The 18,056-nt window shown below is 42.2% G+C and overlaps 1 protein-coding gene across 14 annotated transcripts in view; it reads right to left on the reverse strand.

Moving 5' to 3' along the window:
- Positions 1-18,056, reverse strand: part of herc2 (HECT and RLD domain containing E3 ubiquitin protein ligase 2) — a 190,590-nt gene that overhangs the window by 26,577 nt on the left and 145,957 nt on the right. For 12 of the 14 annotated variants that reach the window (XM_029708353.1, XM_029708347.1, XM_029708357.1 and 9 more), the window contains 5 exons: positions 12,111-12,288; positions 11,522-11,683; positions 9,772-9,863; positions 7,430-7,569; positions 5,695-5,882 (listed from right to left, as the gene is read on the reverse strand). In XM_029708353.1, the coding sequence (XP_029564213.1) occupies positions 5,695-5,882; positions 7,430-7,569; positions 9,772-9,863; positions 11,522-11,683; positions 12,111-12,288 (760 nt within the window). Of the gene's footprint in view, positions 1-5,694; positions 5,883-7,429; positions 7,570-7,883; positions 8,425-9,771; positions 9,864-11,521; positions 11,684-12,110; positions 12,289-18,056 lie in introns of those variants that run through there. The other 2 variants (XM_029708348.1, XM_029708360.1) reach the window with 2 other exon arrangements.

Genomic DNA, 18,056 nt, shown 5'->3' on the forward strand with positions numbered 1-18,056 from the left:
CCATCTACCATCTAGTGGTTATATAACACAGCCCTACTACCATCTAGTGGTTATATAACACAGCCCTACTACCATCTAGTGGTTATACAACACAGCCCCACTACCATCTAGTGGTTATATAACACAGCCCCACTACCATCTAGTGGTTATACAACACAGCCCCACTACCATCTACCATCTAGTGCAGGGGTGTCAAACGTCCGGCCCGCGGGCCGGATCAGGCCCGCAAAGGGGTTTAATCCGGCCCGCGAGATGATTTTGTAAAGTATAAAAATGAGCTGCAATTTCTCAAAATAAACTGCTGTTCCAATTGCATCCACTGGATGGCGCAATAGCAATTGTGTTAAGCAAGCAAACTGTTTATACCGGAGCAGAGCAAGTAGGTCAAGCAAGTGCAGCCAGTCCGGATGAGCTACTTTGTTTTGCCCGCGATATTTATTACGACTTCTACTTTCTAACATTATTTGCTTTGGCTCCATCATTGCCCCAATATGTCTCTGTCAAAAAAGATACAAGTGGACGCGGGTCTGGCGGGTCTGAAGAAACAGCAGTCTGTGTTTACTCACAGCCGAGACATCAGTGACGCTGCAGTGAAAGCTAGCTATCTCATTGCTAATGAAATCGCAGTGGCTTCAAAACCATTTAGTGAGGGTGAATTTGTAAAAACATGCATGATGAAGGCAGCGGAGATTGTGTGCCCTGAAAAGCGCCAGGCTTTTGCAAATATCAGCCTGACAAGAAACACAGTTGCAGACAGGATTTCCGATCTTTCAGTGGATTTGGACAGCCAGTTGAAGCAAAAAGTAAAGTCATTTATTGGGTTTTCAGTTGCAATTGATGAAAGTACGGACATTACAGATGTTGCACAACTGGCCATTTTCATCCGCGGAGTTGATGACACATTGACCGTCACCGAGGAGTTCGTGGAGTTGGTGCCGATGACAGATACAACGACAGCAGCTGATATTTTCGGCGCGCTGGACAGGGTCGGAGTGGACTGGTCCCGCGCTGTCAGCCTGGCTACAGATGGTGCGCCCTCAATGATCGGGAAAAAAAGCAGGCGTTGTGACAAAGTTCAGAGAGAAAGTGCAATCTGCAAATGGAGGACGTGATTTTTGGACTTTTCACTGTATTTTGCACCAGGAGGCTTTGTGTTGCAAGTCATTAAAGATGGATAACGTCATGAAGGTGGTCATCCAAACTGTTAATTTCATCCGATCCAGAAGCCTGAATCACCGTCAGTTTGACAGCCTTCTCAGAGAGAAAGACCACATCTATGGCCTGCCATACCACACTGAGGTAAGATGGTTAAGCCGAGGTGCTGTGCTTAGGCGTTTCTTTGATTTACGAGAAGAAATTGAACAGTTCATGGAAGAAAAGGGCAAACCAGTGTTAGAATTTCATTCCGCAGAATGGATGCAGGACCTTGCATTTATGGTGGATGTTACAGAGCACCTGAATAACTTGAACAAACAGCTGCAAGGGCGCAACAAAGTCGTCACGCAGTATTATGACATTGTGGGAGACGCAACTCGCCGGTGGTGATGCAGCTCACTTCCCCTGTCTGAAAAATGTGTGCGTGACCCAACATGTGGCAGACATGAAGCGGTTCAAAGATAAAATAACGGGACTGTTACGGGAGTTTGAGCAACGCTTTCAGATTTTTGGTGAACTGGAGAAAGACTTCAACGTTTTTTGCCATTCACCGTGAATCCCTCTGATCTGCCCGTCAGCTTGAAATAATAGACTTGCAGTGCGACTCGGATATGAAGGGCAAATTTGCCGCAGCTGGCTTGGACACATTTTATCAGAATCTCTTGCCAGGTTACCCCAACTTGACAGCCCTCGCTGCAAAACTGTTGTGCATGTTTGGAACCACATATCTTTGTGAGCAAGTTCTCTGTAATGAGCATAAATAAAACAAAGCTGTGCTCAAGGCTCACGCACAAGCACTTGAATCACATCCTGAAGTTGGCTGCCACTCAGGATGTGACGCCTGATATTGATGTGCTGGTGAAAGCTAAAAGATGCCAGGTATCAGGAGTCAACTAAACTATGCAACCCCACTTAAAGTGCTGCATGAGACACCCTGATATAGTTCTGTGATCTGTGATATACTTCTGTGAATCACTGAGGCATTGTGTGTTTGTGTGTTCTTTTTCTTTAGAATTTTCAAATAAACTTGAGGTGTTTTATGATTAATAGTGATGTTGTGCTTGTACTATTGTGGACACACTGTCCTCAGGCTCCAGCTTTATGTTGATCGTATTAAAACAAAGAAAACAATCTGAAGTTGTTGTTTTTAAGTTATATATACCATGATTTTACCGGTCCGGCCCACTTGGGAATAGATTTTCCTCCATGTGGCCCCTGAGCTAAAATGAGTTTGACACCCCTGATCTAGTGGTTATACAACACAGCCCCACTACCATCTAGTGGTTATACAACACAGCCCTACTACCATCTACCATCTAGTGGTTATACAACACAGCCCCACTACCATCTAGTGGTTATACAACACAACCCTACTACCATCTACCATCTACTGGTTATACAACACAGCCCCACTACCATCTAGTGGTTATACAACACAGCCCCACTACCATCTAGTGGTTATACAACACAGCCCTACTACCATCTACCATCTAGTGGTTATACAACACAGCCCCACTACCATCTAGTGGTTATACAACACAGCCCTACTACCATCTAGTGGTTATACAACACAGCCCCACTACCATCTAGTGGTTATACAACACAACCCTACTACCATCTAGTGGTTATACAACACAGCCCCACTACCATCTAGTGGTTATACAACACAACCCTACTACCATCTAGTGGTTATACAACACAGCCCCACTACCATCTAGTGGTTATACAACACAGCCCTACTACCATCTAGTGGTTATACAACACAGCCCCACTACCATCTACCATCTAGTGGTTATACAACACAGCCCCACTACCATCTACCATCTAGTGGTTATACAACAAAGCCCCACTACCATCTAGTGGTTATACAACACAGCCCTACTACCATCTACCATCTAGTGGTTATACAACACAGCCCCACTACCATCTAGTGGTTATACAACACAACCCTACTACCATCTACCATCTACTGGTTATACAACACAGCCCCACTACCATCTAGTGGTTATACAACACAGCCCCACTACCATCTAGTGGTTATACAACACAGCCCTACTACCATCTACCATCTAGTGGTTATACAACACAGCCCCACTACCATCTAGTGGTTATACAACACAGCCCTACTACCATCTAGTGGTTATACAACACAGCCCCACTACCATCTAGTGGTTATACAACACAACCCTACTACCATCTAGTGGTTATACAACACAGCCCCACTACCATCTAGTGGTTATACAACACAGCCCCACTACCATCTAGTGGTTATACAACACAGCCCCACTACCATCTAGTGGTTATACAACACAGCCCTACTACCATCTAGTGGTTATACAACACAGCCCCACTACCATCTAGTGGTTATACAACACAGCCCTACTACCATCTAGTGGTTATACAACACAGCCCCACTACCATCTAGTGGTTATATAACACAGCCCCACTACCATCTAGTGGTTATACAACACAGCCCTACTACCATCTAGTGGTTATATAACACAGCCCTACTACCATCTAGTGGTTATATAACACAGCCCCACTACCATCTAGTGGTTATATAACACAGCCCTACTACCATCTAGTGGTTATACAACACAGCCCTACTACCATCTAGTGGTTATACAACACAGCCCCACTACCATCTAGTGGTTATATAACACAGCCCTACTACCATCTAGTGGTTATACAACACAGCCCTACTACCATCTAGTGGTTATATAACACAGCCTACTACCATCTAGTGGTTATATAACACAGCCCTACTACCATCTAGTGGTTATACAACACAGCCCCACTACCATCTAGTGGTTATACAACACAGCCCTACTACCATCTAGTGGTTATATAACACAGCCCCACTACCATCTAGTGGTTATATAACACAGCCCCACTACCATCTAGTGGTTATATAACACAGCCCTACTACCATCTAGTGGTTATATAACACAGCCCCACTACCATCTAGTGGTTATACAACACAGCCCTACTACCATCTAGTGGTTATACAACACAGCCCTACTACCATCTAGTGGTTATATAACACAGCCTACTACCATCTAGTGGTTATATAACACAGCCCTACTACCATCTAGTGGTTATACAACACAGCCCCACTACCATCTAGTGGTTATACAACACAGCCCTACTACCATCTAGTGGTTATATAACACAGCCCTACTACCATCTAGTGGTTATATAACACAGCCTACTACCATCTAGTGGTTATATAACACAGCCCCACTACCATCTAGTGGTTATACAACACAACCCTACTACCATCTACCATCTACTGGTTATACAACACAGCCCCACTACCATCTAGTGGTTATACAACACAGCCCCACTACCATCTAGTGGTTATACAACACAGCCCTACTACCATCTACCATCTAGTGGTTATACAACACAGCCCCACTACCATCTAGTGGTTATACAACACAGCCCTACTACCATCTAGTGGTTATACAACACAGCCCCACTACCATCTAGTGGTTATACAACACAGCCCTACTACCATCTAGTGGTTATACAACAGCCCAGACAGTCCAGTAGTTACCTGACCAGGTAGTTACAACGTCCAGTAGTTACCTGACCAGGTAGTTACAACGTCCAGTAGTTACCTGACCAGGTAGTTACAACGTCCAGTAAAGTTACCTGACCAGGTAGTTACAACGTCCAGTAGTTACCTGACCAGGTAGTTACAACGTCCAGTAGTTACCTGACCAGGTAGTTACAACGTCCAGTAAAGTTACCTGACCAGGTAGTTACAACGTCCAGTAGTTACCTGACCAGGTAGCTATAACGTCCAGTAGTTACCTGACCAGGTAGTTACAACGTCCAGTAAAGTTACCTGACCAGGTAGTTACAACGTCCAGGAAAGTTACCTGACCAGGTAGTTACAACATCCAGTAGTTACCTGACCAGGTAGTTACAACGTCCAGTAGTTACCTGACCAGGTAGTTACAACGTCCAGTAAAGTTACCTGACCAGGTAGTTACAACGTCCAGTAGTTACCTGACCAGGTAGCTATAACGTCCAGTAGTTACCTGACCAGGTAGTTACAACGTCCAGTAAAGTTACCTGACCAGGTAGTTACAACGTCCAGTAGTTACCTGACCAGGTAGTTACAACGTCCAGTAAAGTTACCTGACCAGGTAGTTACAACGTCCAGTAAAGTTACCTGACCAGGTAGTTACAACGTCCAGTAAAGTTACCTGACCAGGTAGTTACAACGTCCAGTAGTTACCTGACCAGGTAGTTACAACGTCCAGTAGTTACCTGACCAGGTAGCTATAACGTCCAGTAGTTACCTGACCAGGTAGTTACAACGTCCAGTAAAGTTACCTGACCAGGTAGTTACAACGTCCAATAGTTACCTGACCAGGTAGCTATAACGTCCAGTAGTTACCTGACCAGGTAGTTATAACGTCCAGTAGTTACCTGACCAGGTAGTTACAACGTCCAATAGTTACCTGACCAGGTAGCTATAACGTCCAGTAGTTACCTGACCAGGTAGTTATAACGTCCAGTAGTTACCTGACCAGGAAGTTTCCCGCCATTGGTAGGTTTGGAGGTGGACCAGGCCAGTGTGTGGGCAGAGCCACAGGCCACCCTGTTGATCTTCTTCCCCTGCAACGCAGCGACCAGACGAGGTCTCTGGATGGCGTTCGTGGTTCCGTCTCCCAGCTGGCCCTCGTCATTATCACCCCACGTGTACACTTCTCCTGAGACAGACACAAACACAGCTACAGATACCATAGAACAGACACACTGAGGTAGTAGACAGGTGGTGGTAGACAGGTGGTAGTAGTAGTAGACAGGTGGTAGTAGTAGTAGACAGGTGGTAGTAGTAGTAGACAGGTGGTAGTAGTAGTAGACAGGTGGTAGTAGTAGACAGGTGGTGGTAGACAGGTGGTAGTAGTAGTAGACAGGTGGTAGTAGTAGACAGGTGGTAGTAGTAGACAGGTGGTGGTAGACAGGTGGTAGTAGTAGACAGGTGGTGGTAGTAGACAGGAGGTAGTAGTAGACAGGTGGTGGTAGTAGACAGGTGGTAGTAGTAGTAGACAGGTGGTAGTAGTAGTAGACAGGTGGTAGTAGTAGTAGACAGGTGGTAGTAGTAGTAGACAGGTGGTAGTAGTAGTAGACAGGTGGTAGTAGAAGACAGGTGGTAGTAGTAGTAGACAGGTGGTAGTAGTAGACAGGTGGTGGTAGTAGTAGACAGGTGGTAGTAGTAGTAGACAGGTGGTGGTAGTAGACAGGTAGTGGTAGTAGACAGGTAGTAGTAGTAGACAGGTGGTGGTAGTAGTAGACAGGTGGTGGTAGTAGTAGACAGGTGGTGGTAGTAGTAGACAGGTGGTGGTAGTAGTAGACAGGTGGTGGTAGTAGACAGGTGGTGGTAGTAGTAGACAGGTGGTGGTAGTAGTAGACAGGTGGTGGTAGTAGTAGACAGGTGGTGGTAGTAGTAGACAGGTGGTAGTAGTAGTAGACAGGTGGTAGTAGTAGTAGACAGGTGGTGGTAGTAGTAGACAGGTGGTAGTAGTAGTAGTAGACAGGTGGTGGTAGTAGACATGTGGTAGTAGTAGTAGACAGGTGGTGGTAGTAGTAGACAGGTGGTGGTAGTAGTAGACAGGTGGTAGTAGTAGTAGTAGACAGGTGGTGGTAGTAGTAGACAGGTGGTAGTAGTAGTAGACAGGTGGTGGTAGTAGTAGTAGACAGGTGGTGGTAGTAGTAGACAGGGTGGTAGTAGACAGGTGGTAGTAGTAGTAGACAGGTGGTAGTAGTAGTAGACAGGTGGTGGTAGTAGTAATAGACAGGTGGTAGTAGACAGGTGGTAGTAGTAGTAGACAGGTGGTAGTAGTAGTAGTAGACAGGTGGTAGTAGTAGACATGTGGTGGTAGTAGTAGACAGGTGGTGGTAGTAGTAGACAGGTGGTGGTAGTAGTAGACAGGTGGTAGTAGTAGACAGGTGGTGGTAGTAGTAGACAGGTGGTAGTAGTAGTAGACAGGTGGGTAGTAGTAGTAGACAGGTGGTAGTAGTAGTGACAGGTGGTAGTAGTAGACAGGTGGTAGTAGTAGTAGACAGGTGGTGGTAGTAGTAGACAGGTGGTAGTAGTAGACAGGTGGTAGTAGTAGACAGGTGGTAGTAGTAGACAGGTGGTAGTAGTAGACAGGTGGTAGTAGTAGACAGGCGGTAGTAGTAGTAGACAGGCGGTAGTAGTAGTAGACAGGTGGTAGTAATAACATACAGAAAACAAACATCTGTAATTCCCTACCATCCTCAGTGCAGCAGACACAGTGGAGTGACCCCGTTGCTATGGCAATGACCTTCTTCCCCTGCAGGCCCTGGACCTGTCTGGGTCGCCGTACGTGGTCATCAGAACCGTGACCCAGCCGGTGGTAGTCACCTTTACCCCTGAAAACACACATCCATTTATACAGGTGGTAGTCACCGTTAGCCCTGACAACAGACATCCATTTATACAGGTGGTAGTCACCGTTACCCCTGACAACACACATCCATTTATACAGGTGGTAGTCACCGTTACCCCTGACAACACACATCCATTTATACAGGTGGTAGTCACCTTTACCCCTGACAACACACATCCATTTATACAGGTGTTAGTCACTGTTACCCCTGACAACACACATCCATTTATACAGGTGGTAGTCACCGTTACCCCTGACAACACACATCCATTTATACAGGTGGTAGTCACCTTTACCCCTGACAACACACATCTATTTATACAGGTGGTAGTCACCGTTACCCCTGACAACACACATCCATTTATACAGGTGGTAGTCACCGTTACCCCTGACAACACACATCCATTTATACAGGTGGTAGTCACTGTTACCCCTGACAACACACATCCATTTATACAGGTGGTAGTCACTGTTACCCCTGACAACACACATCCATTTATACAGGTGGTAGTCACCTTTACCCCTGACAGCACACATCCATTTATACAGGTGGTAGTCACCGTTACCCCTGACAACACACATCCATTTATACAGGTGGTAGTCACCGTTACCCCTGACAACACACATCCATTTATACAGGTGGTAGTCACCTTTACCCCTGAAAACACACATCCATTTATACAGGTGGTAGTCACCGTTACCCCTGACAACACACATCCATTTATACAGGTGGTAGTCACCGTTACCCCTGACAACACACATCCATTTATACAGGTGGTAGTCACCGTTACCCCTGACAACACACATCCATTTATACAGGTGGTAGTCACCTTTACCCCTGACAACACACATCCATTTATACAGGTGGTAGTCACTGTTACCCCTGACAACACACATCCATTTATACAGGTGGTAGTCACCTTTAGTCTACTAACAGTTGACCGTGGTCAGGGGATATAGTTAGTCTAACAGTTGGCCGTGGTCAGGGGATATAGTTAGTCTACTAACAGTTGGCCGTGGTCAGGGGATATAGTTAGTCTACTAACAGTTGGCCGTGGTCAGGGGATATAGTTAGTCTACTAACAGTTGACCGTGGTCAGGGGATATAGTTAGTCTACTAACAGTTGGCCGTGGTCAGGGGATATAGTTAGTCTACTAACAGTTGACCGTGGTCAGGGGATATAGTTAGTCTAACAGTTGGCCGTGGTCAGGGGATATAGTTAGTCTACTAACAGTTGGCCGTGGTCAGGGGATATAGTTAGTCTAACAGTTGGCCGTGGTCAGGGGATATAGTTAGTCTAACAGTTGGCCGTGGTCAGGGGATATAGTTAGTCTACTAACAGTTGGCCGTGGTCAGGGGATATAGTTAGTCTACTAACAGGTTGGCCGTGGTCAGGGGATATAGTTAGTCTAACAGTTGGCCGTGGTCAGGGGATATAGTTAGTCTACTAACAGTTGGCCGTGGTCAGGGGATATAGTTAGTCTAACAGTTGGCCGTGGTCAGGGGATATAGTTAGTCTACTAACAGTTGGCCGTGGTCAGGGGATATAGTTAGTCTAACAGTTGGCCGTGGTCAGGGGATATAGTTAGTCTACTAACAGTTGGCCGTGGTCAGGGGATATAGTTAGTCTACTAACAGTTGGCCGTGGTCAGGGGATATAGTTAGTCTACTAACAGTTGACCGTGGTCAGGGGATATAGTTAGTCTACTAACAGTTGGCCGTGGTCAGGGGATATAGTTAGTCTACTAACAGTTGACCGTGGTCAGGGGATATAGTTAGTCTAACAGTTGGCCGTGGTCAGGGGATATAGTTAGTCTACTAACAGTTGGCCGTGGTCAGGGGATATAGTTAGTCTAACAGTTGGCCGTGGTCAGGGGATATAGTTAGTCTAACAGTTGGCCGTGGTCAGGGGATATAGTTAGTCTACTAACAGTTGGCCGTGGTCAGGGGATATAGTTAGTCTACTAACAGTTGGCCGTGGTCAGGGGATATAGTTAGTCTAACAGTTGGCCGTGGTCAGGGGATATAGTTAGTCTACTAACAGTTGGCCGTGGTCAGGGGATATAGTTAGTCTAACAGTTGGCCGTGGTCAGGGGATATAGTTAGTCTACTAACAGTTGGCCGTGGTCAGGGGATATAGTTAGTCTAACAGTTGGCCGTGGTCAGGATGTTTTGTTTACTCACCAGGTGTAAACTGCTCCAGACTTGGTGAGAGAAACAGAGAACTGGGAGCCACAGTCGACCTTCACCACTCCCAGTCCAGTCAGAGAATCAATCTACAGACAACAACAGAGCAAGAGAACAGTTCCACTCAGACATGAGAGAGAAAAACACACGGTTAGATTATGTCCCAGTCATGTTTCGGTGACAGTGTGTATGTTTCTCAAAATGGCACCATATTCCCTCTATAGTTTACTACTTCTGTAGTGCACGAGAGTTTGCAAAACTACCAATAATTTACCAAAGTTACTTGTTTTTTTTTGTTGGTAAATAACAGATCTATATCAATTGTGGTAATATATCCTGAAATAAACTTTATTAAAATGTATTCGTATAAAACATAATTTCTTGTTAAATTTCATATCTGGGTCCATATTATGCGTTTGTAGAGGATAGACCATATTACAGAAGAGTAGTAGGGCCAAGTGAAGAGAAACAATACGACGGTCATGGTACTGGTACTTGGATAGTACTTTAAAAAAGTGGCAAAATCTTGAGAATAAACTCAACATTTAATTTTCGAGAATAAAGTCAATTTTTTTTTTTTAAGTCAAACATTTTATTTTCAAGATTTGGTGGTTTGGGTATTAATTCCATGTCTCCCTTGCTCCTTGTTGCTGTGTTCGCCAGCGTTAAAATACCGTAGGTTACATGACTGGTGAAACTATACTTTAGAATTGGAGTTAGTAATCAGAAAATCGTTGGTCCTTTATCACACACTAACCATGTTATTATAAGGACAGTATTAAGACCTGGAAGAAATTGTGCCACAGATTGGGTCTTTCAGAAGGAGGAATCACTCAGACTGGATGAGGTATTTAACGGTAGGTCGCGGCGGGGTATTTAATGATATAGAGACTTGCGTCTACTCTAGACTACTGATTCCCCTCTAATCAGGGCCTGATTTAGACCTGGGACACCAGGTGGGTGATCCCCCTCTAATCAGGGACTGATTTAGACCTGGGACACCAGGTGGGTGATTCCCCCTCTAATCAGGGCCTGATTTAGACCTGGGACACCAGGTGGGGGATTCCCCTCTAATCAGGGCCTGGTTTAGACCTGGGACACCAGGTGGGTGATTCCCCTCTAATCAGGGCCTGGTTTAGACCTGGGACACCAGGTGGGTGATTCCCCTCTAATCAGGGACTGATTTAGACCTGGGACACCAGGTGGGGGATTCCCCTCTGAACAGGGACTGGTTTAGACCTGGGACACCAGGTGGGTGATTCCCCTCTAATCAGGGACTGATTTAGACCTGGGACACCAGGTGGGTGATTCCCCCTCTAATCAGAGACTGATTTAGACCTGGGACACCAGGTGGGTGATTCCCCTCTAATCAGGGACTGATTTAGACGTGGGACACCAGGTGGGTGATTCCCCCTCTAATCAGGGACTGATTTAGACCTGGGACACCAGGTGGGTGATTCCCCCTCTAATCAGGGACTGATTTAGACCTGGGACACCAGGTGGGTGATCCCCCTCTAATCAGGGACTGATTTAGACCTGGGACACCAGGTGGGTGATCCCCCTCTAATCAGGGACTAATTTAGACCTGGGATACCAGGTGGGTGCAATTAATTATCAGGTAGAACAGAAAACCAGCAATAGTCCAGACCTCCATGGGGTAAGATTTGAATATCCCTGATAGCGGGAATAGAGTGCCATTTGGGACGAAACCTGCAGTGTAAGTGGACAGGATGGGTCTGGTTTGTACCTTCATGGGGACCTTGCAGCCGTCGCTGCCGCCCCGTCCAAGCTTGCCATAGTCTCCATCGCCCCAGGACCATACCATGTCATCGTCAGTCAGACAAAGAGTCTGGGCATCACCACTACCACACGCCACGTCTATCACCCTGTGTCCCTGCAGAGCATCCACCTGAAGAGAGACCGACACACAGAGAGACAGAGATTCACTCAGCATCAGGACGTGTTTGTGAGTTAGAGAGTGAGAGAAAGAAGCTGAGAGAAGATAAGAAAAGAGAAGCCGAGTGGAGAGATTAGAAGGAGAGAAGATAAGAAAAGAGAAGCCGAGTGGAGAGATTAGAAGGAGAGAAGATAAGAAAAGAGAAGCCGAGTGGAGAGATTAGAAGGAGAGAAGATAAGAGAAGAGAAGCCGAGTGGAGAGATTAGAAGGAGAGAAGATAAGAAAAGAGAAGCCGAGTGGAGAGATTAGAAGGAGGGATGAAAAGTTAAAAGAGAAGCGAAGTTAACTTAATTTAAGGAGAGAAGAACAATTGAGTGAAGAGAAATCGAGAGAAGAGAAGAGAGAAGTTGTGAGAGAAGAGAGAAACCTTGGGCTTTACCAGTTTGGGTTTGAGTTGGTCCTCAGAGTCTCCATGCCCCAGGCGTCCGTATCGTCCCTTGCCCCAGGTGTAGAGCTCTCCGCTGGCCGTGATGCAGGCACTGTGTGCCCCTCCAGCAGCTACATCCACCACCTCCACCCCACGTAGCGACTCTATCACGCGGGGACGGTCACACGGGCTAGAAGAGGTCACGAGTTTTGTATTTCATTTTTACTACAAGCCCCGAACAATGTTGCTCTTGCAAATGATATGGAAGTTGAGAAGTGCAGCCAAACTGCCAGGGTAATTAACACGGGGGCCCCCGCACACTGTGAGAACAATGTCTGTATTGTCAAGTGTTTATATTGGTGACATCAGCCACACCACTGTCTGTACTGTACGTGTGTGTGTGTGTGTGTACGTGCATGCGTGTGTGTGGTGTGTGTGGTGTGTGTCTGCGTGTGTGGTGTGTGTCTGCGTGTGTGTGTGCGCGTGTGTGTGTGTGGTGTGTGTGTCTGCGTGTGCGGTGTGTGTGTCTGCGTGTGTGTGTGTGTGTACGTACGTATGTGTGTGTGCGTGCGGTGTGTGTGTACAAAGTTGGACGATGTCAACTGTGATCCTATCGTGATTATGTACTCAAATAAATATCACAATATTTGATATTTTACAGTTATTTTACCAGGTAAATTTGACTGAGAACACGTTCTCAACGACCTGGGGAATAGTTACAGGGGAGAGGAGGGGGGATGAACGAGCCAATCGGAAGCTGGGGATGATTAGGTGGCCATGATGGTCTGAGGGCCAGATTGGGAATTTATCCAGGACACCAGGGTTAACACCCCTACTCTATGATAAGTGCCATGGGATCTTTAATGACCTCAGAGAGTCAGGACACCCGTTTAACATCCCATCTGATAGACAGCAACCCTACACAGGGCAATGTCCCCAATCACTGCCCTGGGGCATTGGGATATTTTTTTTTAGACCTGATGAGGGCCTACTACTGGCCCTCCAACACCACTTCCAGTAGCATCTGGTCTCCCATCCAGGGACTGACCAGGACCAACCCTGCTTAGCTTCAGAAGTAAGCCAGCAGTGGGATGCAGGGTAGTATGCTGCTGGTTATATACACTGGATATACAATGGTTCCCTCCTTTAACTTCTTATGGCTTGGGGGTGCTATTTTTCACGTCCGGATGAAAAGTGTGCCCAAAGTATACTGCCTGCTACTCAGGCCCAGAAGCTAGGATATGCATATCATTGGTAGATTTGGATAGAAAACACTCTGAAGTTTCTAAAACTGTTTGAATGATGTCTGTTATTATAACAGAACTTATTTGGCAGGCGAAACCCAGAGGACAAACCATCCAGGATGTTTTGTTTGTTTAGGTCACTCTCTATTCAATGGGTGTTCATTGAGAATCCAGAATTCTAAGGCAGTTGCTTGCAGTTCCTATCGCTTCCACTGGATGTCAACAGTCTTTAGAAATTGGTTGGTGTTTTTCCTTTGTGTAATGAAGAAGTAGCCCTGTTCAGAACGAGGGTAGAGTGAAGTGTACTGTTTGATAGAGGCTCGTGACCTGAAAAGCAGGCTCCACTTTGTTTTCCTCCGGTACTGAACGCAGTTTATCCCGTCTTAAATTTGATCCATTATTTACGTAAAAAAATACCTAAAGTTGTATTAGGAAAGTTGTTTGAAATGTTTGGACAAAGGTTACAGGTAAGTTGAGATATTTTGTCGTCATGTTGCGCGAGTTGGAAACTGTATTTTTCTGGATCAAAGGCGCCAAAATGTATTAATCGAACAAAAGGACCATTTGTGATGTTTATGGGACATATTGGAGTGCCAACAGAAGAAGCTCGTCAAAGGTAAGGCATGAATTATATCGTTATTTCTGGATCATACTGCAGCACAGCTTGCAGGATACTGATGTGTGGTACAGCCTAATACAGTGCAGGACGTCAAAATATTTTACTGTCAGCCATTGTTGCCGTTAATGCACGTTGAAACCACCAGAGGGCTTCTTTGAGTGTGTATAGTATAGTGTGTATAGTATAGTGTGTATAGTATATATAGAATAGTGTATATAGTATAGTGTATAGTGTGTATAGTGTATATAGTATAGTGTGTATAGTATATATAGAATAGTGTATATTGTATAGTGTATATAGATAGTGTATATAGTATAGTGTATATAGTATAGTGTGTATAGTGTATATAGTATAGTGTGTATAGTATATATAGAATAGTGTATATAGTATAGTGTATATAGATAGTGTGTATATAGTATAGTGTATATAGTATAGTGTATATAGTGTATATAGTATAGTGTGTATAGTATATATAGAATAGTGTATATAGTATAGTGTGTATAGATAGTGTATATAGTATAGTGTATATAGTATAGTGTATATAGTATAGTGTATAGTGTGTATAGTGTATATAGTATAGTGTGTATAGTATATATAGAATAGTGTATATAGTATAGTGTATATAGTATAGTGTGTATAGTGTGTATAGTGTATATAGTATAGTGTGTATAGTATATATAGAATAGTGTATATAGATAGTGTGTATATAGTATAGTGTATATAGTATGTATAGTGTATATAGATAGTGTGTATATAGTATAGTGTGTATAGTGTAAATAGTGTCTATAGTGTAGTGTATAAAGTAGTGTGTATATAGTATAGTGTGTATAGTGTATATAGTATAGTGTGTATAATATATATAGAATAGTGTATATAGTATAGTGTATATAGATAGTGTGTATATAGTATAGTGTATATAGTGTCTATAGTGTAGTGTATAAAGTAGTGTGTATATAGTATAGTGTGTGTAGTGTATATAGTATAGTGTGTATAGTGTATATAGAACAGTGTATATAGTATAGTGTATATAGATAGTGTGTATATAGTATAGTGTATATAGTATAGTGTGTATAGTGTGTATAGTGTAGTGTATATAGTATAGTGTGTATATAGTATAGTGTGTATAGTGTATATAGTATAGTGTGTATAGTATATATAGTATAGTGTATATAGTATATATAGTATAGTGTATATAGTGTATATAGACAGCGTGTATAGTGTGTATAGTGTATATAGTATAGTGTGTATAGTGTATATAGTATGGTATATAGAGACAGCGTGTATAGTGTGTATAGTGTATATAGTGTATATAGTATAGTGTGTATAGTGTATATAGTATAGTGTGTGTATAGTGTGTATAGTGTATATAGTAATGTGTATAGTGTATATAGTATAGTGTGTATAGTGTGTATAGATAGTGTGTATATAGTATAGTGTATATAGTATAGTGTATATAGTATAGTGTGTATAGTGTAGTGTATATAGTATAGTGTGTATAGTGTATATAGTATAGTGTGTATAGTATATATAGTATAGTGTATATAGTATAGTGTGTATAGTATATATAGTACAGTGTATATAGTGTATATAGACAGCGTGTATAGTGTGTCTAGTGTATATAGTATAATGTGTATAGTGTATATAGTATAGTATATAGTGTGTATAGTGTATATAGTATAGTGTGTGTATAGTGTGTATAGTGTATATAGTAGTGTGTATAGTGTAGTGTGTATAGTGTATATAGTATAGTGTGTATAGTGTATATAGTATCGTGTGTATAGTGTATATAGTATTGTGTGTATAGTGTATATAGAATAGTGTACATAGTGTATATAGTAGTGTGTATAGTATATATAGTGTGTATAGTGTATATAGTATATAGTGTGTATACTGTATATAGTGTGTATAGTGTATATAGTATATAGTGTGTATAGTGTATATAGTATATAGTGTAGTGTATATAGTGTATATAGTATATAGTGTAGTGTGCATAGTGTATATAGTATATAGTGTAGTGTGTATAGTATATAGTGTAGTGTATATAGTATAGTGTGTATAGTGCAGTGTATATAGTGTATATAGTATAGTATATAGTATAGTATATAGTATAGTGTATATAGTATAGTGTGTATAGTGTATATAGTATAGTGTGTATAGTGTATATAGTATAGTGTGTATAGTGTATATAGTATAGTGTGTATAGTGTATATAGTATAGTGTGTATAGTGTATATAGTATAGTGTGTATAGTGTATATAGTATAGTGTATATATTGTATATAGTATAGTGTGTATAGTGTATATAGTATAGTGTGTATAGTATAGTATATATAGTGTGTATAGTGTATATAGTATAGTGTATAGTATAGTGTATATAGTATAGTATATAGTATAGTGTGTATAGTGTATATAGTATAGTGTATATAGTGTATATAGTATAGTGTATATAGTATAGTGTGTATAGTGTATATAGTATAGTGTATATAGTATAGTGTATAGGATAGTATAGTGTATATAGTATAGTGTATAGTATAGTGTGTATAGTGTATATAGTATAGTATATAGGATAGTGTATAGTATAGTGTATATAGTATAGTGTATAGTATAGTGTATATAGTATAGTATATAGTATAGTGTATATAGTATAGTGTGTATAGTGTATATAGTATAGTGTATAGTATAGTGTGTATAGTGTATATAGTATAGTGTATATATTGTATATAGTACAGTGTGTATAGTGTGTATAGTGTACATAGTATAGTGTGTATAGTGTATATAGTATAGTGTATATATTGTATATAGTATAGTGTGTATAGTGTGTATAGTATAGTGTGTATAGTGTATATAGTGTATAGTATAGTATATAGTATAGTGTATATAGTATAGTATAGTATATAGTATAGTGTATATAGTATAGTATATAGTATAGTGTGTATAGTGTATATAGTATAGTGTGTTTAGTGTATATAGTATAGTGTATATAGTATAGTGTGTATAGTGTATATAGTATAGTGTATATATTGTATATAGTATAGTGTGTATAGTGTGTATAGTATAGTGTGTATAGTGTATATAGTATAGTGTATAGTATAGTATATAGTATAGTGTATATAGTATAGTATATAGTATAGTGTATATAGTACAATGACGTATATAAAACAATGACGTTTTCGTCTTTTGAGCTTCTAGTCATGAAATCTATGCAGCCTACTCAATCACTTTTTATAGCTACTGTTTACAGGCCTCCTGGGCCATATGCAGTGTTCCTTACTGAGTTCCCTGAATTCCTATCGGATCTTGTAGTCATAGCAGATAATATTCTAATTTTTGGTGACTTAAATATTCACATGGAAAAGTCCACAGACCCACTCCAAAAGGCTTTCGGAGCCATCATCGACTCAGTGGGTTTTGTCCAACATGTCTCTGGACCTACTCACTGCCACAGTCATACTCTGGACCTAGTTTTGTCCCATGGAATAAATGTTGTGGATCTTAATGTTTTTCCTCATAATCCTGGATTATCGGACCACCATTTTATTGCGAATTACAATTGCAACAAATAATTTGCTCAGACCCCAACCAAGGAAGATTAAAAGTCGTGCTATAAATTCACAGACAACCCAAAGATTCCTTGATGCCCTTCCAGACTCCCTCTGCCTACCCAAGGACGTCAGAGGACAAGAATCAGTTAACCACCTAACCACCTAACCGAGGAACTCAATTTAACCTTGCGCAATACCCTAGATGCAGTTGCACCCCTAAAAATTAAAAACATCTGTCATAAGAAACTAGCTCCCTGGTATACAGAAAATACACGAGCTCTGAAGCAAGCTTCCAGAAAATTGGAACGGAAATGGAGCCACACTAAACTGGAAGTCTTCCGACTAGCTTGGAAAGACAGTACCGTGCAGTATCGAAGAGCCCTCACTGCTGCACGATCATCCTATTTTTCCAACTTAATTGAGGAAAATAAGAACAATCCGAAATTTCTTTTTGACACTGTCGCAAAGCTAACTAAAAAGCAGCATTCGCAAATGGAGGACGGCTTTCACTTCAGCAGTAATAAATTTATGAACTTCTTTGAGGAAAAGATCATG

This window comes from Salmo trutta, chromosome 22 (assembly GCF_901001165.1).
Source record: "Salmo trutta chromosome 22, fSalTru1.1, whole genome shotgun sequence".
NCBI lineage: Eukaryota > Metazoa > Chordata > Actinopteri > Salmoniformes > Salmonidae > Salmo > Salmo trutta.